The sequence below is a fragment of the Calidris pugnax genome, unplaced genomic scaffold, assembly GCF_001431845.1.
Source record: "Calidris pugnax isolate Ruff unplaced genomic scaffold, ASM143184v1 scaffold56, whole genome shotgun sequence".
Taxonomy (NCBI): domain Eukaryota; kingdom Metazoa; phylum Chordata; class Aves; order Charadriiformes; family Scolopacidae; genus Calidris; species Calidris pugnax.
Window position 1 is genome coordinate 13,663,174 of NW_015090839.1, and position 27,244 is coordinate 13,690,417.

The window sequence follows — 27,244 nt, forward strand, 5'->3', positions numbered from 1 at the left end:
GCAACCATCTTAGATTTTGGTCTCTGATATTCACTTTTCTTTTTCATGTCTGAACTGTATAAGGTTTGAATAGAAGTCATGTTGTAGTATACAAGGATGCACGTGAAGCCAAGGTGCAGAGGGAAGTTAGCATCTTATCAGCTGCCAACAAAGCTGAGAAATCAGATCAAATGAAAGAAAACACAAATCAGATAAATCCTTAAGAATTGTTTATGTACTTGAAAGCTTGAATAATAAAATATTTTTAACCCCTGTTACATTTTAAAAATGGCATTTTCTTAAATGCTTTCTTATCCCTAGTCTTTATTTTATTATGCACAATCAAAAATGGCAAGCAGAGTCCAGTGGACATCTTCTATACAGACAGTCCATTAGTCACTGCACAAGAATGCTGCACAGCCACAGGAGCTTAGCGTTCTAGGAGAATGTTCCAAGTTTCTGTCATCCCATTTCAGCCAGATCACTGATTTGAGTCAAAGGAGGCTGCTTGTTCCTGTGCCCAATGACACCACTTGTTCTGAAAACTTCATCTTGGAAGATGATCAAATGGTTTATTCCTCTTCCTTCTAACTGACCTTGCCCCAACTCTGTTCCACAGTTGCTCAAAAGGTTCATTCTCCCTCTCTCAAATCACTGCAGCAAAAGGGTATGTACTCAGAATAAGTACCACTGCCCACCTTCACCACTGCTAAAACAAAAAGCAGACTCAGCTTGTCCAACAGCTTGCACTGCAGGGTTAATCTAGTCACACTGCCCGTCTCTAATCTCTCCTATGTCCTTCCCATGTTTGTTTTAAACAAATAAATAAAAATCACTTACTGATATTCTTCTGAAAGACTTAAATTCAAGATAGGTAAGGTGGTCCGACAGCTCTTCTGGTTCAAGATGATCAAAAAGAAGCGAGACTTTCCGTTTCTTACTGGTGTTGGCCTTTACACGCTGTGTCAGCTTTCTAGACCAATCCCTAGAATTTCTGTTAGACAAATTTTAGAACAGAATTACCCAGAGTTATTTTCTGAAGAGCAAACTTTTCCTCTCTCCCTAATAGAAAAGTAACATTGTTTTCATGCCTTACTGCAAAAAATGTGAATTATTTGAGTTTCTAAACATCAACCCTTTTTTATGCATTACAGATTATATGACAAAACGCTATTGTTAGTCTTTATTATATTGATGTGGCACGTAAGTACAATACAACTATATTACCAAACAGCATAAGACTATATATTGCACTTCCAGAATTGTTGTCCGTAACTGTGTCTTTGTTGAACACATCCAGCACTCCTCCATTTAATAATTCTTACAGATTTCTTTGAACCAGCCTCTGAGGGTAGTGTCTCCCCATGCTATTTACCCATAAAGTAATGAAATTTTATTGGATTTCAATAACTAAATATCCTTTTTCACAACAGATATAAAATGCATGCCAAATTCTGCTCTGCTTTTGCCTCTGTATTTCCAACCAAAGTGTGAATTGATGCTGTTACACTATTCCACAGAACTATCTTACTCTCATATAACAAGGAAGGTTCTCTTCCCAAGAAAGAACTATGTGATATTTAGCTGTAAGATTTATTCTTGACAGGACAAGTAATTTTATAACTAAAATCACGTAAAATAGTATCATGAGTTTGACAATGCAATAAACTGTATAATCTCATTTACCTTTGGTGTTAAAAATATAAAACCACTTTTTTTTAACCTCATCTGTTACCCACTCAAAATGTATTCTAATACATTCTCCTTTCTCATTGACTTCAAGTGAGCTTTCAAAATCATCAGGCTTCTACAAATTTTCTAAGTTCCCTGGATACAGTAAAATTTATCTAGGGTAAAGAATCAGCACAAAGTCTACACAGCAGTTAAATTCAACCTAAGTCATTCTTGTAAGGCATTCTGTGTAATACATATTTCATCTATAATGATCTACAAGCCCTTCTAAGGACAGACAACGTGTGACTTATTAAAATTAACTCACTATAGGACCATTATCCTGCTATACTGGAAAGACACTGTATTTGAATAAAGGAAATTCAGAGAAAAAGTTTGTTTTCTGAGCTTATTGAGACTTTGGCACTCACATTTGAGTTGTGTCAATCAGACGACAGTGTAACTCCTCACCATTAGCTTTAACCAGTTCTTGAAATTCCTCCATCATTGTGGATAGTTTAGAGTCCATTTTGAACATAACCCAGAACTCTGTAATCCAATACCTATTGCACATTGAAAATACAGAAACACAAAAATAAAGGTTTTGCTCTAACATCAGTAATGCTGAAATTTAGATAGTTGCTCCTGTTTATGAGTGGTATTTCTTCTTGACCAGCCCCAGGGGATAAATCTTGCTTTTAGATGCTTTTGCTAGGTTTTGATAAAAATTCAAAATCTCAAGATTAAAAACGAATTAGAAACTACCTGGCTTAATGCTGTATAGAACTATACTACATATATGTTTGCAATAAATTCAATATTAAAATTTCTATTTTCACATTAAATTGAGATAATATGCATGCTGATCTTTTTCTTCATCTAGATAATATGCATGCTGATTTTTTTTCTTCATGAACTTCAATATTATTTTATATATTCCTTTAAATCTTGAAATTATTTGGTGTGGACATCAAAAAAATGCACTATGCTAGTCGGAATTTTATCTATTAACCAAAGAAAAAATCACTAATTAAATGCATTTAAGATTCTCACATGCACAAAATACTTTCAGAGAACTACACTTTGTTGAGCATTCAAATTGTTTCAGTCATGTATTTTATACTCAACTCCTACATGTGACTTGTCACCCAATGTGGCGGGTTGACCCTGGCCAGCAACTAAGTACCCACCCAGGTGCCCACTTGCTTCCCACCCCTGCAGCAGAATGGGGGAGAGAACAGGAAGAGCAAAAGTGAGAAAAACGTGTGGGTCAAGAGAAAGTCAATTAAATAACTGAACGAAAGAAAAAAGCTGACCAACCAACCACATGATGCAAAGGCAATCACTCACCATCTCCCACAAGATACCCAGTCAGTATCCAAGCAACAGCCTCTTTCGAAGGACTACCCCCCAAATTTTTATTGCTGAGCATGATGCTATATGGCATGGCAAACCCCTTTGGGCAATTCAGGTCAGCTGTCCCAGCTGTGTCCCCTACCAACCCTAAGCTCACCCCCAGCCTACGCTCTGGGGGGGCAGAGTGAGAAACAGAAAGTCTAGACGTCGTGCAATCACTGTGCAGCAAGAGTGAAAACATGGATGTGTTTTATTCACAGACACAAAGCACAGTACCACAGGGGCTGCCATGGAGAAAGTTAACTCCATCCCACCCAGACCCAGTGCACCCATGCCTGTAAAAATCTGTGCTTGTTGGAAAAATGGAAATTCACATGCCTACGGATGCATATATGTATGAATTTGCCAAGAAGCACAAATGTTCCCAGATCACATATAATACCAAAGCATTCTGACCTAACCAATAATCTACTTTGAGATAATAAAATCACCATTTAAAACTCCTGTTACTACTTATTTCTCATCCTGTGCAACAAAGAAATATCTTACACTAATCTACTGTCAGAGTTGCATCTTTTTTCTTCTTTTCTGTTTTCTCTAACCCAAGATAGCAAATGTACTATACTTAATTAAAAAAAAAAAAAGGGATCCAGTATCATTGCAATTGACTATATATAATTACTTAGGAGAATTACCTACTGAATACAGCAGAACTTTGCTTAATATAAAAATAGCTGAAATATCCCACTTTTTTTTAAGAAACATATATGATAACGTTAGACACAGTGCTACCAATTCCTGACCACTGTCAATTTTCACCAATGTTTAAGATGCAGATTTATACAGACTCAGTTCAAAACTGTGACCCAACAATTCATGCACTGATTTCAGTGGATGCACAAAAAGCCCATGTAAAGCTTGTTGTGCAAAGCTGCTAAAGTAAACCTTGAAAAGCTGATGCAGTATAGCTGTTTCTCTTTTTAACATCAGCATAAGATACGCAAAAAGCATTCTTATGTATGGCACATGGATAGCTGCAGAGTAATAGCTACTAAGCAAGAATATTCTTACCTCACAAAGTAGCATATCTTCACACACAGAATGGAAGATTTATTTTCTAAAGCATTAAGATAGGTAGAAAATGTGTTAAGGAAAACTACATCCATTCACATATGATATGAAATGTAGCATGCTTCATATTTCCCTAACTGTAAGCAACAGGAATCATTCTACTGATGGCATATAATACCAGTTTAGAGTTTTACATAAGTGTACACAAAGTATATCCCAAGATCGTTAGCAAAAGTTTATTGTAAATACGACTGCTATGAGTAATTCTGATGCAGCCGCCCAAGTACTGAGTAGTGTTAAGTAGTGAAATGATTCTGCTTTCTAGATGTGTTTCTTTGCAACATGCCTCACAATTTCTACTAAGTCTCATGCACTTGCACATCTCACTAAAATTTTAAACAGTAATACCGAATTTATCAAGTACTGCTTTTACGAAGAAATCTGTTTTGGTTAATTACCATTCACTGTAGCTTTAAAAAAAAAATAAATGCTGTTTTCTTTTAAACATAACAAGTTGTATACAATGGCAGAGAAAAATATGAAAAGTCTCTCCTTGCTAACCTCGCTTTTCTAACTCCACAACAGTTTTCATTTGACTTGCTGTCATAACTGGAAAGAAATATCCATATTTTCAGCCTATTAGGTCTATGAAACATGTTTTGATATTGTACCCAATATCTTTTCAAAACATGCAAAATCCATTTGGAAAATGTATTTTGCATATCTTGATTCTTGTGCTGTAGATTAAACACATATTTTCAGTACTAAATAACATAATTTAATGAAAATACTTTGTGGATCCTCCAACAATCTGATTGAAATTAACTGCAGCCTATATCTACTACAACAAAGGGGACATACCATCCACAATTTAAGCACCCACATTAAGTTCTTAAATTAGGCTGACTATAGAAGTAATGAGGTGTGAGTAAGTTCCCAAATATTTTGAAGGGCCCCAAACTGAATGTCTGAAGTTAGATAGCAGTCAAATCATCCATAACCATGTAAAATCACTCACGTAATTTAGGGGACGGAAAGTGGTAAAACTGGGAAATTTGCAAGGGTTTTCAAAATACAAGAGCCCAGACTACCTGATCCATTCAAAACCATCTTTACTTTTCAATTGCTTTAAAGGGAGCTATATACAGAGTCAAAAACCAAGCTTGCAAAATATGCAAGTCTGATAACAATTTGAATCACTTCTCTGACTGTAGAAAACATTACTTCTCAGAAACATGCAAGCAATCACTTTCTTCCATTTTCAAAGGGTGCATGAATTTAATTTATATGCAACACTACACCACAACTGTAGTTTGGCACGCTTGATCTAACACTTGTGGCTAGAGAAGCAGCAGGACACTCAGAATCCACCACTACAGAAGAGCTCTGTTGTAAGTGATGCTGCTTTTAAAAACCAGTAAGATACAGAGTTTGGGGGAAGAAAGGATTACCCACATCAAATTGTACTAAAATTGGCTGGAGATTTTTAGCATGTCAGGGTCTGGTACTCTTCTAATGTGCTCATCTAATTGGGAGTAAATATTCTGTAAAGAGAAGAAGTCAATTAATACATTCTGCAATTAAAACTTCCTAAGAAAGAAATCATATTGCCAGTATGATCTAGTAGCCTTGTTGTGAAAAATCTAATGAACCAGAAACACTCATGTGTAAGTCCAGGCAGAGACCTCAAAATGGGAACAAATAGAAAGGAAAACCTTATGCTTTATTTCAGTGCATTGGAATTTTGAATTTGTGAGTAAGAAATAATATTTGTTGAAAGTTTTCATCTCCAGATGACACAATCAGAATATTTTCAAAAATTACACTTCTGTTCTTTGCTCTTCTACTTGTACAGAGGGCAGAAAGAGATCTGAAACTTCAGCCCAGGTTCACTCTGCCTAACTGAGGTGCCTACTTTAATCTAGCACCTGCTAGATGTTCCCTCCACAGCAAATGGAGAGTGATTTATCCTACTTAAAATCTGAATTGGAGTTTCATGTTTCTCTCTGTGGATGACAAGCCAAACCAAATAAACACATAAAAAACCTCAAAACTAAACCAAACAAAAACACACTATACAACCAGAAACTGAAAAGAAGAAGTGTCTTGTTTAACTAGTGGAACAGTAATACACCCATAGATTAAATATCCTCTACTTACCCATTTCAAAGTTGTCAAGCTATCTAATATTACCTTAAGAGAAGGTGAATATTACAAAGGATATAGATCAATGAGTTTCTGGAGCATGTCTGCGGAGGAGATGATAAACTGATGCATAGCCAGAATTATCTTCAGCAGCTGGTTGTTTTGATATGCGTTTCCTTCTAAATCTGAAAAAAAAAGGAGTGTTCATATTGAAATCTCGGTATACCTTGGTAAACAACTTGCAAGAGGCTTTTTCAAAATACTAATTCTAATCAGGCCTGTTCACCTACACTATTTCAAAGACAGCAGTAACTTACTAACTTAGGAATCACATCGTTTTTCTGATGAGAGCTATATAACAACACCTATATTTCAGTACCAGGATTTGGAAGATCCTTACCAAAGATGAAAAAAAAAAAAAGAAAAGAAAAAAGTAAGGGGCAAGCAAAAAAGCAACTGTGCCCCAAAAGCGCTCAAAATATCCACATAATTATACATAATGATCTCAGCCCAGCAATGCACTTAAATGTTTAACTTTAGGCAGATTAGTATAACCTTTGAAACAAGTTAATGAATTGCTGAGCAAAAGAACTCAGTTACTGATCCACACATGTCAGTGGCATGACTGGACTTACCAAACAGAATGGCAATATTCTTAAGTGTTTGTGAGGCCTTTTGTACAACTGACATACATAACACTAAAGTATACGCACAGGTTGGAACCTATACCTATATGTGTATGGAATGAGATATAATGTATGCAGGAGCCCAGAGGTTAACCTATACATACTCCTGGTGGTGGACCTAAACGTCCCAACACATTCCTTGAACTATGTGCTACCAGGATTTCACTTGAAGAAGGTTTTTAGACTACACCTATCTTCTGGGCCTTGCAAGGTTTTTTTCCATATTCAGAAAAGACCAAAGATATTAAATGTAGCAAAATGTTTTAAAAAGTTTCAGTTTCTGTAACAAACACAGTAGTGAAAGTGTTTGTAAATATTAACAGGTGATGTTTTCTCCAGCTTGCCATGACAGAACCTAAGTAGTTTGAATTGAAATTACACACCTTTTCAAACACAGAAGAACATTTACCTTTTTGAATAGCTTTAAATACGTTGTCCTCTATGAGAATAAATGTAATTATCACTTACTTAAAATGGCAGGTGTGCCATAAAAAAGTGACAGGACAAGGAGTAACGGTTTTAAATTGGAAGAGGGGAGACTTAGATTAGATATTAGGAAGAAATTCTTTACTGTGAGGGTGGTGAGACACTGGAACAGGTTGCCCTGAATTCCTCCAGATCTATCTCCTCTATTCTTCACTCCACAATAGTCCTATTCGTACCCTTTATCACTACACTCTCCCCTGAAAGTCTTTTCCTTCTCTTCCCCGCAACAATGCCGTAACTCCTCACTCATGCTCAAATCTATCAGCTACACAAAAGCAATAGATGCTGTGCTTGAACCCAGGCCAACTGCCACACACCAAATCACATCAAACCAATGCTGGGCTCACACGGCTGCTCCTACACCAATGTGGATACCCATGTGGGTGTTTCTCTTCTACACAAACAATTCTCTGAGATTCCTACCTGTCCATCAAATTTAGTTTAAGCTGGAAGACAGGCTGGCTCTGTTCCATCCAGAGTAGATGTAGTTCAGTAGGAAGGTGACTCAGAATGGCCTAGGTCTGTAGTTTACAAGTGAAGTTATTGTTTTAGCTGACTGTTTGAAGCCCCAAAAGCAAAGGATGTGCTGGGTATCATATACCTGGTGTGGGTAACTTCATTCTTCTAGCAAAAGCATAGTCAGTTTGGAGGAAACTCAATACAATAAACAGTCTTGAAATATCTTACTACAGCCAGCCTCTCAGGCAAGACAAGCAGAAAAATCCTCATCAGTAAATTCTGGCAGAGCCTACGTGAACATGCAGCAACCCACTCAGTGCTATCAAGCCCAGAATGACAACTTTGTGCATAAGATGATCTTCAACACTACACGAGAGACCATTTTCTGAACCTACCTTCTATAGTTACGCTCCAATGATAAGGAGCAATTCCACCTACAGCAATATGGGCGAGGGGAAAGTCTGCCTGTCCTACAGCCCCATAAATGTGAGCAGTATAGACCCCAAGTAACTAAAAGTTCTTGAGCTGCCTTTTGATTTATACTAAAAGTTCTCCATTTTATAGTATGAACCAAAGTTTATGCATTCCTTGTTTGTGTTCTCACATAATTTCATTCATTACCTAAAGAATCTTGCACACAGAGGCCTGTATCAATTCTCATTTGATTTTACAAAACTTGGTGTTCTGCCAGAGCCTCCATCCAACAGCTCTTGTTTAATCAGAAAAGCAGTTCAATATACGCTTAACTTGAAAGCCAAATGGTTATGTACACACTTATTATTAAGTATATACAGCTGTAATTAAATCACCAGCTTTTCAGAAGTGCTCAATATAGATCATCTCCACCTGACAATGACAGGAAATAATTGACCCTCCTTGGAGTTTCTCCTCCATACGTATTCCAAAACCCTCGGCGACAACATAACACAGGTATCACTTGGCACCAGATTCCAAATTGAATTCCTGTCCTCTAGGTCTCTTTTCCAATTTACCTTTTCCACTTTACAAAGATGCAGAGAAAAACAATATGTTCTGCCTAATAGTAGTGATTAGGTCACCACATTTATGGTGGTGCATAACAAAAATTGCATTTATGCTTCACAACATTCAGACCTAATTATCACAGAACAGATATAGACCTCATTATGATGACATGCAATTATTTTGCACACGTAAAAGCAGTACTAAGTTTTGTGCTATCCATTCTCTCACCCAACTAAAAGGCTCATCACCACAAAGAAAAACATCGTACTAGTGATGGTTCAAAAACCAAAATAAACACTCTGCAGCAAAAAATCTTAAGGTTCCCTGTACAGTTAGCACTGAACAGCGAGCCTGCATGGAATTGTAGCAGTGCATGATTTCACAAACACATGCAGTTTCAAATACTTAACACGACCTTCCTGCCCGATTTTAAAAAGAAGAACTTTTCAAGTGCATATACCATGATACAGCAAATGTTACTAAAAAAAGAAAAATATTGAGTATGATTCCTCTTCCATTTGTATTTCACAAATTCATAATTCAAAAAAATCCATGGAGTCAAACTGGTAAAAACAACCCTTAGGCGAGAAGAGACTCCAGCTCACTTGGGGTTTCAGAACTGTCATTGGGTCTCTCGCACCTCTGACCGTGAGGTCGCTTCTTTTCAGAGAGCTGATCTGCTAAACTGAGCTGTGTAAGGAAGGAACAAAAGTTACGGTAAATTACCTTTGTGCAAATGGCGGGGCCAATAAGAGGGCTTCCTGACTGGGTTGCAAGTGTCTCTGAATGCCTCTGCAGCATTCTCTTGAACCTCCAGCAGTTTGTTTTAAAACCTTGCAACTCATTTTCATTTCCGTTTGTATACCTGTTTCTAACCACACACCCTGCTGAGCAAAAACCACTAAGTGAATACTAAATAAAGTGCAATGGGTGTGTTTCAGTTAGTCAATTTACTTTAAAGAAAGCTGCAAAATACTGCATAAGCCTTAGCTTTTTTTCACTGCAGCAAGATACAAATAACTCACGGGTTACACGCTTTTCCTCCTGTAAATGCCATCACTGTACTAAGATGTTTTTAACAAGGAAACAGGAGCTGAATATACTTTTCCAGTATTTAATTACATGAGAGAAAGCACAGAGACATTGAAGGCTAAATATTTTATTAACTATGTAGTAACACAAAGCCACTAAAAACTACAATTACAAAAGCTCTATTGCACATGTGAGACTCAGAACACAAAAGGGCAAGAGCATCCTAATCCAAGGCCCATCAACCACTCCATTGCACAACACAGATGGTGGCTCCCCATAATCCGTGATTTAGAAATAACTGAAGTATCACTTGTTCCCAGAATAGTTGAAAGAATCAAAAGTACTCAAAAGCAAGGCTTTGAGAGCAAACTGCCAGCTCTTCGCCAGGTCCTGATAGCCACCAAGCCTGTGGTAAATATACTAACACAAGGAGCACGTTCAATAGACAAAATCGTCGTACTGAGACCTTCCCACTCATGAGTGCAATGATAAGGCAACAGGAAGAATGCCAAGGATGTCTTAACTGAACTGAATTTTGCAAGAAAGAAAAGTTAGCTTTTCTAGGTCTGAGGCCTTTATTTCATAAGCATTGTCGTTATTTCATAAGCAGGTTCCAACTCTATCACCTAGTGTACAATTTGAAATGAATCAGAAGTGAATCACAGAGCACTGACATCATGTGATCAGTGACTAAGCTACTAAGAACACGAGTAACTCCTTGTAAACTCCCTTAAGTCTTCCAGTGGTTATCAAAAAGTACCACCAAAAATAATGCAATGCAAGAAAGCATCACGCAACTGCCAGGCGGTGTCATTAAGTGCCAAGCTGAAAGCAGTGGGTTGCTATATTGATGTGCTACATAGAATTCTTCAAGATTTATGCAAAGTGTTCTTTTTCTGGTGGCTTAAAGAAGATGCTGTTGGAATGTCTTCAAAGATTATTAAAGCAACATGTGACTTGAAAACTGGGGGAACTGATGTTCTTAAGGTCATAATGTCTCAAAGACCTTGATGAAACACACAGACATGTATGAAATACGGAGGCACATGCTAGGGCTTAGTGACTGAACTGAAACAGACATAAGTCAATGTCTCTACCCCACATGCAAGTGCAGTACTAGAAGTTAACCTTAGAATGGTTAGAAGCAACAAAAATTGAATGCAATATTTCTGGAGTATTTCATGGATACTTCCTGGAACTTCCCTTGACAAATAGGAAGCACTGTTCCCCTTCAGTTTAAAATTTATGCAACACATAGTAGCCTTCTTACTACAGGTTATGATTTGCACTTTAGAATTTGGTACCCTATAACAGAGGCAGTCATTTAACTCCAATAAATTGATCACATTTGGTCATTCATATTCATAAGAAGCCACCATCCTGCTCATTCGTTATGACACCATCATTGAGGGTCACCAAGCAGTGTCAGTTTAGACTAGGGTGTTTACTTTCCGAGTTGAAAATAGCCTTTATTTTTTAATGACATCTGAAAACTCAGGTGATGACAGAAATCAGGGTGAGGAGCTCATGTACTCTATTCCCCTGCTCCAATGCAGAATCAGTTTTCCAAAGCCAGTATGCTTCAGACCAGTTTAATTTGTTGTTAAACTTCCACAGTGATGAGGATTTGACCGTCTCTGTAGGTGACTCATTCCAGCAATTAGAATGATAGAATCATAGACTTCTCCTTACTGTCCAATCAAAGACTTCAGGTGACTTGGGCGGCTTAAGCCTGTTATGCCTGGCCCCCAGCAGACAGAAAAAACACTCTCATTCCCTTGTTAATATATTTTCTATAATTAAGGATTGTTTCCCTCATGTGTTTTCTGAGCTAGAAAACACCAAAATTGTCATTCTTTTTTCCTCAGAAGCCAGGTTTTCTTCTTTTTTTTTTCTTTGCCTCTATGAAGCAAACCTGAATATATTATTCTAGAGAAGGTCTTAGCATCACAGTCATAATATTATTTTTAATATCCTGTCCATAATACATGTATAAAAAGTATGTGTATATAAATGTGCATATATATAAATGTGTATGTACACAAAAAATAAAAATAAGCACACATCCCTCTATGCATGCACTTATCTCCTTAAAGTTTCTGCAGTGGTACAATATCATTTAACTATTTTCGATTATACAACTCATCTTCACATTGGGATCATCTTCTGCAGAAATGCTGTAATAAGAAGGACTTTACCATACTGTTTTACAAGTAATTACCCTAAGCGTAGAACTTCGTAATTTTTCTTATTTTCCTTATTTCAGATCATTATTTTAAGTGCTTAATACATTTCTGAAATTAGATAAATTAATTACAGTGTTCTTGCAAAGATGACGTACAAATTAGGTAAAAGAATGATTGTTTTGATTTTCGCTGCAGCAGAAAGCATGTAGAGTCTTGAGCTTTCCAACTTACATTTAATTCTATACAGGATGGTGATGGTTCCCCTCATGCAACAAGAATGCTATAATGTTTAGCAGACAGCACCAAAATACTTAGGGAATTGCGCCTAAGGCTTTTTTTTTTTTTAATTGGCTTACTGTCCACACATGCTTGTAGCTATTAAATGAGTCATACATAAATTCATTTACACAAGTACTTGGTCTTAGGAGGAAAAACTCCAAAGTTAAAATGAGATCAAATCAGTATTTTCCAGAGAGGAAAGAAACATACTACTTTGTGATCAATCCTGCACCAACAGAACCCTAAACATAGATGTTGGAAGAGAACTTGACTTTCTCCAAGTCTACTTCCCCCTTCAAACTCCCTACAGAACAGAGGGATGATGACAAGGACCCACTGCTCCAAATACTCATTAACAATGCAGATATATCCAGGACACAAGTGAGTCTAATCTGCATCCAAAAAGGATAATAATACTGTTCTGTGTGAGGGTAGGGAACATTAGGGGAGCGAAACCTCAAGGGAAAGCCATTACTCGCTCTCAGAAACAGCTTTTGGAAAGCTACATCTTGCAGAAAGAGCTCTGGGTGGGTAATTCTTTGAAACGAAAACAAGAAGATAAAAGCTCTTGTCAAGGGGAAATGGGATGATTTTGAGAAATTAAAATGTACTTCGAGAGAAACCAAATGAAATGTGGGTGGAAAGCATTCCATTAGCCTTGGAAATTCAGATCAAGTACACAGAACAAGACAAAAAGTTAACACCACCCCCCCATACATTGTTCTACAGCATGTTTAAAATACTGATTTGAGCAAATTTAGATGAGAACTTTTTAATCAAATAGTCTTTTTCTCCAGAGCCTGCAAAACATAATTTGAGCGTTCAAGATTTTTTCAAAGCTTTAAATCATGATACTGGAGCCACGTGCAGTTTTTGAGTTGCAGGCAACTCTTGAATAATTCAAGTGTAATGCCTGGCAACACAGCTGTGCTGGCACAACCACTGATGGATAAGACAAATGAGACTCCCAGAACAGAATCGGAAACTTCTGAGGCTGGTATCACTATGTGACCACTGAACCCAGCTGCATGCTTAGCACCTATTCATCCCACAACTCCAGTGTTTTATAATAAGCTTCTCTCTAACTGCATGATTGATCCCGGGGCAGCCAGTCATCAGATCCAAGGAAGCACGAAGTCAGCCCCATCCAAAGGTTCCAACTGTAACAGGCTAGCAGACACCAAGCTGCTTTCCTCAGGGACCTGATATTGCAGATTGCTTAGATCCCCAGTTTCTGGCTTTGATTTTCATTACTGATGCATGCTCCAATCTAACCCTGCTCTAGTATTTCTGACTTATTTTGTGTTTCCCTGCCTTACACAGCTCAGCTTCCTAGTCTTTGCTCTAATTTCTAGATGTATTTCTGGAATTAGTGTTTACAGACTCTCTGGCAAACTACCTTCTAACCCAGTAGCTGGGGCATGCCTTCTCATACTGCCCCACCAGTGAGCAGGCTGGGGGTGAACAAGGGGCTGGAAGGGGATAGAGGCAGAAGGGATACTCCAAACCATATCATGTCTTGCTCAGCAATAAACACTTGGTGGGAGTTTGCCAGGGCTGCTGTTGCTCAGGGACAGGCTGGGCATCAGTTGGCTAGTGAGGAGCAATGAGAGTTTTCCACATCGTATGTTTTTCTTGGTTTTGTTTGGGTTTTTTGATTGTTGATTTTTTTATTCTTAGTTTGTCGTTTGGCTTTTTTTAAACTTATTGAACTGCCTTTATCTCAACTCAGGAGTTTTCTCACTTTTACCCTTCCATTTCTCTCCCCCAGCCCACTGAGGTGGATGCTTGGCTGACGAAACACCTCTTGTTCACTATAGACAAAAGAACCAAAGTTTAAAAAAACCCCACAGCTTCGCTCCAAATTTAAAACATACCTAATCACCAATAGCACTATCAAATATCAGCATACAGAAGAAGCTGATTGACACTAGCTACAGAATGCCAAATTTTCATTAGAGAAACATTCCCACATGTGTTTAAGTGTAAACTTTATTGGCCCCATTGTATCAGTTGGTCTAGCACAGAGCTTATGCCTCCAAGGTACTGTCACAGGGCATTTCTTAATATTACTCATAACGGTATCTGATCATCTTTTGTTATTCAACCTAAACAATTACTTTTTTTTTTTTTAACGTATACTTCCGTATACATTTAAAAGAGTAACACTACATACTGGAGATTGACATTAAACAAAACTGGTTCTCCCGGAGGAAGGGAGGAGACAATCTTGCCCATACCTAAAGTGAATATTTTGAAGGTGAATCTTTTTTAAAAAAACCATAAAGGTTAAAATAGAAAGGAAGTTCTTGACACCTCACGTTATTGTTCTCAGCCAGAGGAGTTCCGTATTTCAAAAGAAAGATATTGCAGCATATCTCTAAATGATCTTTCATCACAATATAGGTAGCACGAGGCACTGAATTTTTCTTAGCATAACCTCTATATACACTTGAGTATCAGAACTGCAGTGTTTGGAGATTCCTAAAGGCATAAATGTAACGTTAATATCTCCCAACAGATACTCTCTTATCTTTGCCTTTTGCCAGCTGTTGCACTTGTACCTTCTTACCTCAGTAATGGAGAAAAAAACTGGTATCATGTTTAGAAAGTTATCTTAGCTTTTAATCTCCAGCCTCTCCCGCTTAACAGAAAGATCTACTGAACTATGTAACAGTCCAAGAGAAACCTCTTCTTTTTCAGACTTTTTAAAAGCAATACAAAAAATATGTCTTCACACTTGGCAATACTTGGCAAAACACTGAAGGACTTCACACTAAAGCACACAAAAAACAGATCAAGTAACATAGAAAGTAAAATGTATGGGGAAGTCTAGAGAACAAGTGACTTATTTCTTGCTTCAATTTCATACATAGATTGAAGAGAAGAAAGAATTAAATTCATAGCAATAGGAAATAATCCTTTCTCCTGAGAATGTTCTATCTAAGCTTTTTATGCATTGCTAAATAAAAGTTATATTGTTTTTTCTGAAGTTATATTTAGAGATATGAAGATAGAATTTCCTGTCATATCCCTGTGGTAAATGTAAGTAAATGGGAGACTGCTTTATAAAGCAAGAAGTCTAAATTTTATTCATTTTCTGTTATTACTTATTTCTGGACTTTGGAAAGTTATATTAAAAAGAGAGAAGTCAAATTATCTAAATAGAACTTAAAAATAAAGATATCTAAAGTTTGTTCTCTTTGGGAAAAATTTTTCCACAGACAACAGGTTAAAAAAGAAATCTATTTTCATTTTGGTATGATCACAATTAACTTTAATAGTTACCTAAACAGCACTTAGTATTCTCCAGAGCAGTAACTACTCTTCTGTTCCCACAATGTCATGCATTCTACAGAGCAGTAATGACTCTTCTGTTCCCACAATGTCATTAATTGATCATTAACGTAGTTTCTGTTGCCAAGCAATACTAAAGTTTCTGCTCTGTATTTGACCAAATCGTACCCAGATTACTTAACACAAGATGATCAACAACATTTTAATACAGAACAATACCGTGAACAAACTTCAACTATTTCAGGGGTGGGGTGAGGAATTGGAGACCTCAACATTCAGCCTAGGCTTCAGAGGCAAGGGATGGGTGGAACTCTGGAGGTTGAGAAGCGTGAGATAAAAAAAAATGACTGTTCAGGCAAACGTAACAGAAAAAAGTAAATGACCAAAGTTGGCTTCTGTGAGTGCGCGTGTGCCTTGAAAGACCTTTTTGAGTCAGATTTCTAGGTTAGAATTTGGCATATGGTATATTTGGTAAAAGGATAAACTCAGTACTTGAACTGTGATTATTTTACTAGTTATTGTATGTTTTAACTAGACTGAAAGAACGTACTTAAAAGTAGAGTAGGTTTTTCTAAACAACTGAAAGGCGAAAAACTGGAAAAATCTTTCAAGTGTTCTGTATTTTAGAGGAGATAGCGGCTACGGCTCTCCTATTGAGTGAATTCTGACTTGCCTGTTTCATTGTTTGTAAAATGGATGCAATACTTACCTGTCTCAGAGAATTTTTGAGACTCAATATATTTTTGCCAGCTCTGCCAGTGTAGCTGATTTTTATTCTAGAAAATGTTATCTATGATAAACTTGTACAATTTTAGGCAGATAGCACTTAAGAGGCAACCAGCACCAGCACCTTTGCCAGATTTCCGATTTCTATCAAAACAATTCTGTGGCATCTTTCGTCCAGATCAGTCTGGAAGTGGCTTCCAGAATTTCTAAGGTTTGTTTGCAAACATCTCACTTTATCACATGTTAAGGCAACAAACTAGTTTAGCACTGATCAGACACTGTAAAACAATTTACATTACAATCTTAGACCTAACTGTCTAAGAGTATTAGGACCATTAGAAGTTGTAAATAGCACTAGGTTCACATAAATTCTATTAACATTGCTAATCCATGAGGTTACGATTTTTAACTTCTTTGAAAAGTAGTAGCCATTAGTTTAAATCTTAATTTATTTTTCCGTATTGAAAACTGACATAGCAGTATAAACAACCAGCTCCACTGTAAACAGTTTATCACAGCTGACCTGCCACATAGATTTACACTACATGCTCTGGGAAATATTTCAGTTGCTTTCCTAAAGCCCTTTACTTACATCTTTCTTAAGAAACCATACACAGGTACACTGCACAGTGACACACATTTAAAGATGATGTTTCATAATTTCTTCTTTCGATTAAGCACTCATCTTATCTAGCAGTAACTGAATTGCCTGAATTGTAGGATAAGCATAGATCTTCTGTGTGCTACAGTAAACATGCTTCCAGTACTCAAATGTAAGAGACGAATGAGCAAGATCTTGCGCTCAAAGGTTAAGGACAGAAATACCTTCATAACACTAAAATTTTGAGATTTCAGGGATTTCTCAGCTCTTAAATGACTCTCAGATGCTTTTAGGAAGACCCAAGTGTTTGTATAAATCATGACTTTCAAGTGCACTCTTGGAATTGTTTGTTAGGCAGTTCTAAGTAACACTTAAGGATTTTACTACAAAGCAGGGAGATAGCAAATTGACATTATGCTGAAGAAACATTTTGCCCTGATTGCAAAAGAGTGAAAAACACTTGTAAAAACACTTTAAACAAATGTTTTGTGTGGGCAAGGAAAAGTCCCTCCTACCATACATAACTCGAATGCACGCTGAAATAGTTCATTGAATCTTTGAAAGGTATATTTGTTTAAAAACAATAAACACACAAACCTTACTTATGATTAAAAAAAAAAAAAAGAGGTACAATGATAGAGAAGAGGTACATTTATAAGATAAAGATAGATGCTTACAGTCAAAGGAAAGAAACAGGGGCCTCTTACCATGCACAAACATATAGTGATGATACAACTAGAAAAAAAAAATCTGCTAGAATAGAAACTGACTTGTTAATACATAATCAAAACATCAAGCTCACAGTAGCATGCGCATAGGCTAGGGTCAAAAGTGTCATGAACAATTATTATTTCATTTCTATAGTTAGCAGATACAGAGTTAACAATTTAAGATATCCAATGAAGTGAACAGTGCTTACATATTTTTCCTCTCTGATCTGTAACACTTTCTGGACTAAATATATGTTGACACACATTTATGCAGTCTCACTAAGATTACAATAAGAAGAACTAGCAAAAAGTAGGGCTGTGCTACTAAGCATATGCTTTCTGTGTTCTACTGAACTGACAGCATTAAATAGGTAATATGGCTTTGGACCAGCAAACTAGACCCTACTTTGGTTTCAACAACGAAGCTGCTAGAATAAGTATCTTTACAACTAGCAACAAAGTGGGAGACAAAGCCATATTGACTTTCAGAGGACTGCCTGTCAAAAGTACATTCTTTCCCAGGCATTTTATACACTACCTAATGGAAATACATGGATGCAGGGGGATAAAATTACTGTTCTACTTACAGTTCCACTCCAGAATCACAGTCACTAATGAAAATTTCCTCCAGAATAAATTACCTCCCTCTTGAAGCTGTCTTGTTCCAAGCCAAGATCTATTAATTCCTTCTATTAATTCCTTTCCTTCCAAGATCATTAATTCCTTCCCTGAATTCACAGCTTCAGCCATTTTGTTGCCAATTGAACATCTACCTTGAATTTTCTCTTTATGACGTTTCTGTTCAGAATTAACAACCTGATGGAGAAGTTTCACTGAATATAACCTTTCAACAGCCTCTGTATTTTCTAGTCTTTTCAATCAGTTCACTTCTACCTCCTGCTCTTCCTCTTCATGCACTCTCCTCCCTTCTTTATCTTTTCCTCCACTTCCCTATTATGACTTCTCTTTCTTTCCACACAATCGCTTTCTTATCTTTAAAAGATATTGTCAGCTCCACTTATTTGCTACACTTCCCCTTTTTTTCTGAGGCAGTCACATGGGATGCATTTCCTTGTGCTCTACAGCTCTTCTCAATCCAGATCATAGCAGGAACAGCACCCTGTAGCTACTTACAATGTTGAGAGATCTTCCAAGTCATGTAGAACATGTATTGAATCACTGTGCGATATAATCAAGTCTCTTCTCTTTAAATTGATGAGGGAGGTCGTAGGTCTCCCAGAATTTTCTCCTAATCGCAGGACCAATATTCCTTTCTAACACACTCCTGCCTTCAGTCTCTCATCATGCTATTTTTCCTGAACTTTTGCCCTAGTTTACATCCTGGCTTTTCTGTTGCCTTTACTTTTAGCAATTCTTTTGCAGGATGATTCATCTTGCTTATCCTGATGCAACCTTTCATGGGACTTGAAGAAACCTCTACTTTTCAGCATCTCCCTCTCACCACGTTATTGAATAAACACTGTTGTAATGCCAATCTCTCAGATGTAGTGATCATCTACATGACTTAACACTACCTCCCTATGACCCTCACTGTCTCTAAAGCGTATGACTATCATTCACCAGTTCAAGCTAAAGACGACCAACTTTGAGGATGAAAGAGCACTCATTAATCATCCCAAAGCAGATGTTTAAGTTAATTACACTGAATTAGCTTTTCATCTTTCCTGAAAAAAAAAAACCCAAACAAACCCTCCTAAATCTTTACTTTTGGAATTAGCAGGTACAATATCACCATTGTACTTCACACTATTCTGTCCACGTTCTAGTGTTATCTTCTACCCAGCACTGTTGTAGACTCACAGACAGTATCACTGACTCCAAGATCCAGTCTTTGTTCCTCATCTCACAGGTTTTGGATTAACTTGGCTCTCTGAACAAAACTTGTCTGTCTACAAAACACACTAGAATCCATTTACAACACTGTGACAAAGCTTAGCCTTCTCACTCTTAACTTCAGCTTAGCATATCCCCCTTTCTCACACTGTCCCCTTATCCATACCGTAAAATAAATAACTTATACTTGTGTTCTTCACAGCTGTAAGTATGTATTAATTCTTAATACCTTCCTGGTTAGACCTTCTTATGATATTCTCTGCATATATGGCAAAAGGCTGCCAACTTCCACTTACACACCTTGTTGACAGCAGCCTCTCTTACATATTATTTTGTTTTTCCAGAGTTGTATAATTGAATTCAAGAACATAAATTCAGCTGCACACTTTATATAGGAATCATATTTGTAATCGTACACATAATATTAGCAAGTGCAGTATAATATTAAAATGGAGCACTATATATTCTGAAATATCATGCATTATCATCTCTATCTACTGCCTATTGTTCTCCTTAATCCTAGACAGCAAATGAATTAAAGGCTTTTTCCAGAAAGTAAACTTAAAATATACAAAGGAAATTTGGGCTGATTTCTTGGGAGGTTCTGTATTTTTAACAATGAAATAAAACTTGCTCAGATCACAATAAAGAGTTTCTAGAATCATATACAAAAATATTACAGGTCATCATATCTGAGACTGAAGATATAACCCCAATCTGAATAGAACTATTAGAGTACAGGGTAATTACTTTAGTACTATGCATGGGAAGCAACTCACTCAAGTTTACTTGTAATTATTCATCAACTACACTTTTTTCTCACCATTTTTCTCCCTAGCCCCACCCCTCCTCAAACTTCCAAATTAAAATTTTTTTCATCCCTTCCTTTATTGGCACAATGATGTGAATGAATTTTGCGCAGTGGTAGCTGCAAGAACCTTCTGATGGTAGCTACAAGAACCTGCTAGAAGGAACTTCTTCGTTATGTAGGTTATCTATAGTTGTAACAGTTGCACTTTACAATTTATTTAAATACCCGACTGGGAAATTCCAACACAGCTTAAGAACATGCATAATGTCATAGAGGATGTACAAATACACACTGCTATGAATGGCCCAATGAAGAGTCTAAATTTCTGCAGCACACATAATTCTAGCAGTCCTTAGTGAGTTTAAGATTATGTTTGAGATGCACTACAATTCACTCAAGGTCTAAAATAACCCTATTTAGTGGGCTGTGATAAGTTTTCTAACTGAAGTATGAAACCCTTTAGAAAGATTCACATGCATATATAACTGAACTGGACAAGTACACTTGTTTTTCTTTGTCACCTTAGTCCTTATAATAAAGCCCAGGAATCTGAGAACATATAAGCATGTGTACATAGACTACTAAAGAAGTGTCAAGGTAATTAAGCCAACAATAATCTCCCATTCAGGGTTTCACCTACGCTACTTGAAATTAACCACCATAATAACTTTACTAGATTTTTATCATATTATATTTGTAATACCTTTTTTTATAAAAATGCGGGCACATTAATATTGGTCAAATGGTCACAATATTAAAACTGTATGAAGGTCTTGCACATGCTTTAGGCATCTTATCTCACTCCCAGTGAACCCAAACTTATAAAAACGTGAACTGAAATTTGCTTAAGAATTAGGGCTTTATAGCGGTTCAGCAGATATGTTCTTTACAATAATTAAATGGAGGGGAAAAGAAGCAAAAAAGAAACAAACTTGTTACTGATGATTGTATGTTTCATAAACTTTTCTCAGGCACGCATTTCTCTACACTTGCTGATTAGAAAGCTTTAAAGTTAAAAAAAAATTATGCATTTCCAAGGAATCTGAAACATTAGTCATTGTTTATACAGTATTTATGTATGTGTTGTACCACTAGATCAGCACTATGTGTTACTATTTAACTATATAGATTAATTATTTTAGAAAATAAGTGTACTTGAACACCCACTAAACTCTAAGGACTACTCTGCAACTTAGACTTTGCCACGTATGCTTTGGGAATAGCTCATAGCACTGAAAGACACAGCATTAATGAACAGATGCACTACTTAGAAGCAAATTACTCAGAATCGTGTTGAGTGCCTATAAAAAATAAACATAATTACAATGAAAATGTTCAAAAAGGAAAGTAGGTATATAGGGCTCAGGCAACAGTCATGCTTGTCCATATATTACAATCCTTATTGTAAAAAGACAAATGGATAACTGATAGGCTCAAAAAGATATACAGCTGTGATTTTTGTTTGGATTCTTCCCCTTTTGTAGAGAAGCAACTTTAAATCTATATTGACAATGCAAGAAGCAATCCAATGTTATTTCACCTAGTTTAAAAGTAGCCCAGCTCATTTCAAAATGCTCAGTATACACACATTGTTTACATACATTATGAGAGTATTCCTGCAATATGCAAAATATAATGATTACTTGCTAAAGTTTATCAAATTGGTACTTAAAGGAACAACAAAAACACACATAGAAGTATAGATGAATGGCATCTGTCTTATTCTCTCAAGGAAAAGCAGTAGTCACACTAATCTCTTAGCATATATTACACACACACAGAAGCAGATCTACAAACCTATAAAAACATGTGGTCACCCACCGTATAGAAAATTCTCAGTTACTCTTTTCTACTGCACTGGTAAATCAATATAATTCACTAGTAAGTGACCTAAACATAGCCGGGACAGAAACAAATTAATACGATTCTAAAAACCTCCAGGCACTCACCAAAAGACTGAATGCAGGTTTCAAGAAGATCTTCCAAGGTGGCCCCTTTGGCTAAGTGCCCCAACGGCACCATCGTGACCTGCGCGAGATTTGAAAGGCTGGGAGAATGACTGATCTGCTTCAGCTCCAGTGCTGATTCAGGGGCAGTGCTGCATGCTTGGACAGGTTGCCTAAAAGAAAGCACAATAGCAAAGTAAATATGAGAAGATGGAGTGGTAAATTTTACACTGCATGAGAAAGGAGGAGAGATTTAAAGGATAATTAACTCCCTGTAGCTACGGTGGTGCTCTAAGAGATAACCCTCCCACTTAATACGTACACCGAAGAGACTGCTCAGTAATTGACTTTTTTTTTCCCCTGCTAAATTTGGATTATAGAGCACACGGTTAGAGAGCTCCTTGAATGATCTGTAAAGATTACCAGAAGTCTTGAGTCTTTGTTGGGGAGTTACGATTACAGCACAAGCATAAAAACTCTTCAAACTATGTAACGGGAATATCGGCATGCAGTAATCTACCCCCACATATTTGTGTGCCCACAAAAAATAAAGAAGAAAAAAAATTATAGCTATAAAAAATATTACACACATTGGAAAACACCAGCCTAGTTTTATTAATTTCATTTGGAAAATCACTATTAAGCAAACAAAATATCAATGCAACTTTACAGTGGAGTATTTAATAATTTTTAAAAAAAGATTAATTCGCACTCATTCTATATTATTTCCTACAAAGTTGTTTTACAGTTGCAGACACGACTAAACTAATGTTTTAATAATAAAGGTAAAAGAGACCAAAATAAAGCATATATCTAGTTATAGGCTTGTATTTTGATCATATAATATCTTAGATTTCAAAAATGTGTATGTTTACAGATAATATTAAAGGCTGTTGATTGTCTGCACACAAGTTCATAATTCTGTATGAAATAGTAAATAGGCACATTATTATGTCGACAAAAAGTGCTGAAACATTTTGTTTCCAGCAAGTAACAGGAACCAGTTCAAAATCTGTCTTGAGCACAACCATAGAGTTCACAAAAAGGCAACAACCACTATTGTTTCAATACAACTTGGGTTTATTCAGGGGCAATTTACACTCCACAGTCTTCCTAAACAAGTGACTCCAGCATCTTTAAGATGCTATCTTAAGCTTTCTTAAACTTTTCTTGGAAGACTACACAAGACTATCAATAAACTGACACTCCTGGGAAGAAAAGGCACAGAAAGGTACCCGGTATGTATGTTACATACAGATAGGGAAGGTAAAGACACAAACATCCCCGTACAGGTACTCCTGGATGAAGGTGGAAATATACACGGCTTACAAAGACAGACCAGACCCTACCCCATCCCGGTGAATTTCAAACCTTATCTTAAATTTTTGTCTCGTTTGAATGCTAGGAAAGCCACAAAATTGTATGTGACGTCACTTACAAGCCAGAACTGACCCCAGGCCCCGCACTGTTTTGGAAAAAAAGTTGGGAAAATCCAAGCTTGACCCTGCAGAGGCAGTGACCATCACTCAGCTCCTCCGTAGTTAAGCTGACAGCGGCTATGCAAAGAATGTTCTCTTCTCTTCCCTTCCCCCTTTCTCTAAATTTCTCTTAGCTTGGTGATCCGACTTCCTGTTCTCATATAAAAAGACCAAGGGCCCGAGCAACTTTCAGGGTTTTCTTTTTACAAGCTTAAACCCTTCTCCTAACTTTTTTCCAGCGCCTCTTTAACACAGGGCAGAGGCTCCCAGCAATAAAGGAATCACGGCAGAACAGATCTCAGGTGATGGTGACACAATGTAGAAAAACCTGAAGCGTCCGCACCCCAAAAAAAGTTTACCATAACACTGCGGCCGACTTAGCAACACTGGACAGGGAAACTCCACGGGTGAGACGCCCGAAACTAACGATTCATTAGCACAGATCCCCTCGCAGCAGTTATTTGACACGAAAAATAGATAAAAGCTGTGCTGGAGAGGGCGGCGGGGAGGGACGGGAGGGGGGGACGACACGGGGGGAGACCAGCACCCCGCCTTTCCACCGCACGGTGGGGAAGATACCACAAAGGAACGGCCACCAGCTCGGGAACTGGCCCCCGGGGCAGGGGGACCACCAGCCTTACCCGCCGGGCTCGGCCGCAGCTCCCGCCCGCTCGCCCTCCTTTCCCCCGGCTCCGGGCACACCGCCGGCCGCCCCGCAGGTAACCGGAGCCCGCACCGCCGCCCCTCCCGCTTCTTTTCCCCCTCTCCTTCCCACCTGGGAGGGCACCGTCCGACCCCCACAGAGCCCCAGCCGCCCCGACGACCGCTCCCCACGGAAACCCACCCCAGCCCCGCCGCGGGAGCACCACGGCGGCCGCACATCGCCCCGGGGCGGGCACCCCCGGATCACCCCGAGACCCGAAGAGCAAGGGGGAACTCACTGGTTTTCTCTCCTCTTTCCTAAGGTTCCCATGTCGGTGGCAGCCGCGGCTCCGCCGCCCGGCCGGCTCCGCCAGCAGCGCAGGGCGCGGGGCGACGCGGGGCGGAGGGGGCCGGGGGGAGCATCGCCTCCGCCCGCCTCGCCGCTCTCCCGCTCCCCGTCTCGTCTCGGGAGGGGCCTGAAACCGATTCAAGTGGGGCAGCGGCGGCGGCAGCCGCCACCCGTGACGAGCGCAGATCTTATCGGCAGAAGGAAGTACTGAGCTGCTGCCGGGCTGCTCTTCTCTGAAGCCGCCGGATTTACCAGGTACCGAAACGCGCTCAAGCCGCCAGGCTGTAGAGCTGCCGCAACTTTTTCCACGGCCCAACTCCCGTTAGGGCAGGGCAGGGCAGGGCAGGCTCTCTCCCGAGGGCAAGCCCCCTCCCCACGCGTGCAGAGGCGCCGGGGCTCACGCGTGTTCCTCGCAGCTAACCGGAGGGGCCGGCCCGCCGCCCTCGCTGGCCGGGAACAGCCGCCGCCGGGGCACCTGTGCCGGGGCGGGACAAGCGCAGCCGAGCTGCGGGCCGAACCGCCCCCGGCACGGCCACACCCCGCCACCGGACCCCACTCCCCCCCGCTCCACCCGGCTACGTGACCGCGGGTGGGGTGGACCCACGCGCGGCCCGGGCCCCCGCGCGCTGATTGGCTGGCTCTCCGAGGGGCGGGGGGTCGGAGGGGCCGGGGGGGGACATGGCGAGCGCTTGCCCTGGCGAGTGGATGGGAAGGCCCCGGGCGGGAAGGGGCAGGGGCCTGGCGGGAGGCCTTTCGGAGGGTCAGCGGCCCGGGTTGTTCCCCGCCGTGGTGCCCGCAGCTGGCGGTAAACGCTGGGGTGGGGGGCACAAAACTGAGACACCCACCCTCACCATTACTGTTTTTAAAGCCCCTGTGCTTAATTGGCGCCTTACGCTCCCCCCCCAGGTTTAGTCGCAGAGCAAGGAAAGGGGAGCCTTTGGGTTGCATAGCCCTTGTATCGCAATTAACAGCCTCGCAGAGCTCGTCCAACTCGACGGTGACAGCTCCTCCACTTCTGAGGAGAAATTCCCGCCGCGGGAGCACCACGGCGGCCGCACATCGCCCCGGGGCGGGCACCCCCGGATCACCCCGAGACCCGAAGAGCAAGGGGGAACTCACTGGTTTTCTCTCCTCTTTCCTAAGGTTCCCATGTCGGTGGCAGCCGCGGCTCCGCCGCCCGGCCGGCTCCGCCCGCAGCGCAGGGCGCGGGGCGACGCGGGGCGGAGGGGGCCGGGGGGAGCATCGCCTCCGCCCGCCTCGCCGCTCTCCCGCTCCCCGTCTCGTCTCGGGAGGGGCCTGAAACCGATTCAAGTGGGGCAGCGGCGGCGGCAGCCGCCACCCGTGACGAGCGCAGATCTTATCGGCAGAAGGAAGTACTGAGCTGCTGCCGGGCTGCTCTTCTCTGAAGCCGCCGGATTTACCAGGTACCGAAACGCGCTCAAGCCGCCAGGCTGTAGAGCTGCCGCAACTTTTTCCACGGCCCAACTCCCGTTAGGGCAGGGCAGGGCAGGGCAGGCTCTCTCCCGAGGGCAAGCCCCCTCCCCACGCGTGCAGAGGCGCCGGGGCTCACGCGTGTTCCTCGCAGCTAACCGGAGGGGCCGGCCCGCCGCCCTCGCTGGCCGGGAACAGCCGCCGCCGGGGCACCTGTGCCGGGGCGGGACAAGCGCAGCGGAGCTGCGGGCCGAACCGCCCCCGGCACGGCCACACCCCGCCACCGGACCCCACTCCCCCCCGCTCCACCCGGCTACGTGACCGCGGGTGGGGTGGACCCACGCGCGGCCCGGGCCCCCGCGCGCTGATTGGCTGGCTCTCCGAGGGGCGGGGTGTCGGAGGGGCCGGGGGGGGACATGGCGAGCGCTTGCCCTGGCGAGTGGATGGGAAGGCCCCGGGCGGGAAGGGGCAGGGGCCTGGCGGGAGGCCTTTCGGAGGGTCAGCGGCCCGGGTTGTTCCCCGCCGTGGTGCCCGCAGCTGGCGGTAAACGCTGGGGTGGGGGGCACAAAACTGAGACACCCACCCTCACCATTACTGTTTTTAAAGCCCCTGTGCTTAATTGGCGCCTTACGCTCCCCCCCCAGGTTTAGTCGCAGAGCAAGGAAAGGGGAGCCTTTGGGTTGCATAGCCCTTGTATCGCAATTAACAGCCTCGCAGAGCTCGTCCAACTCGACGGTGACAGCTCCTCCACTTCTGAGGAGAAATTAGCGAGCAGAAAGCCCGAAATGGGCAAAGTGACCCCAAATCCTATAACACAGTTTGACCAAAGTGGGTTTTCTGTTGAGAAATAAGTTAAATGAACAGTACAAAAGTGCTGGGTCACAGGGCACTTTGGCTGCTGCATTGTCAGCAGCGTGTTCGGAGAGCTCAATTCACCTTCTAAAAAATCACTTAGGCATCATAATGCTGTCACACCTCACACGGAGCTCCAGACAGTTTTCATAAACTGTTCCTTTAATTTTTTAGATTAACTGCTAAGGTTCAGGTATTCAAAGCGATTCTCTG

General features: G+C 40.4%; 2 protein-coding genes across 2 annotated transcripts in view; one reads left to right on the plus strand and one right to left on the minus strand.

The window, feature by feature from the left end:
• RASGRP1 (RAS guanyl releasing protein 1 (calcium and DAG-regulated)) overlaps positions 1 to 25,227 on the minus strand; it is a 42,870-nt gene extending 17,643 nt beyond the window's left edge. The window contains exons 1-6 of the mRNA XM_014941854.1: positions 24,699 to 25,227; positions 22,283 to 22,452; positions 6,302 to 6,407; positions 4,078 to 4,140; positions 2,082 to 2,213; positions 820 to 973 (exon numbers count right to left, since the gene is read on the minus strand). Of these exons, the coding sequence (XP_014797340.1) occupies positions 820 to 973; positions 2,082 to 2,213; positions 4,078 to 4,140; positions 6,302 to 6,407; positions 22,283 to 22,452; positions 24,699 to 24,730 (657 nt within the window). The 5' untranslated portion in view covers positions 24,731 to 25,227. The remainder of the gene's footprint in view (positions 1 to 819; positions 974 to 2,081; positions 2,214 to 4,077; positions 4,141 to 6,301; positions 6,408 to 22,282; positions 22,453 to 24,698) is intronic.
• A 744-nt stretch (positions 25,228 to 25,971) lies between these two features.
• Positions 25,972 to 27,244, plus strand: part of ARHGAP11A (Rho GTPase activating protein 11A) — a 54,104-nt gene continuing 52,831 nt past the window's right edge. Inside the window, exon 1 of the mRNA XM_014942069.1 lies at positions 25,972 to 26,172. The gene's annotated coding sequence lies outside the window, so the exon portion shown is untranslated. The remainder of the gene's footprint in view (positions 26,173 to 27,244) is intronic.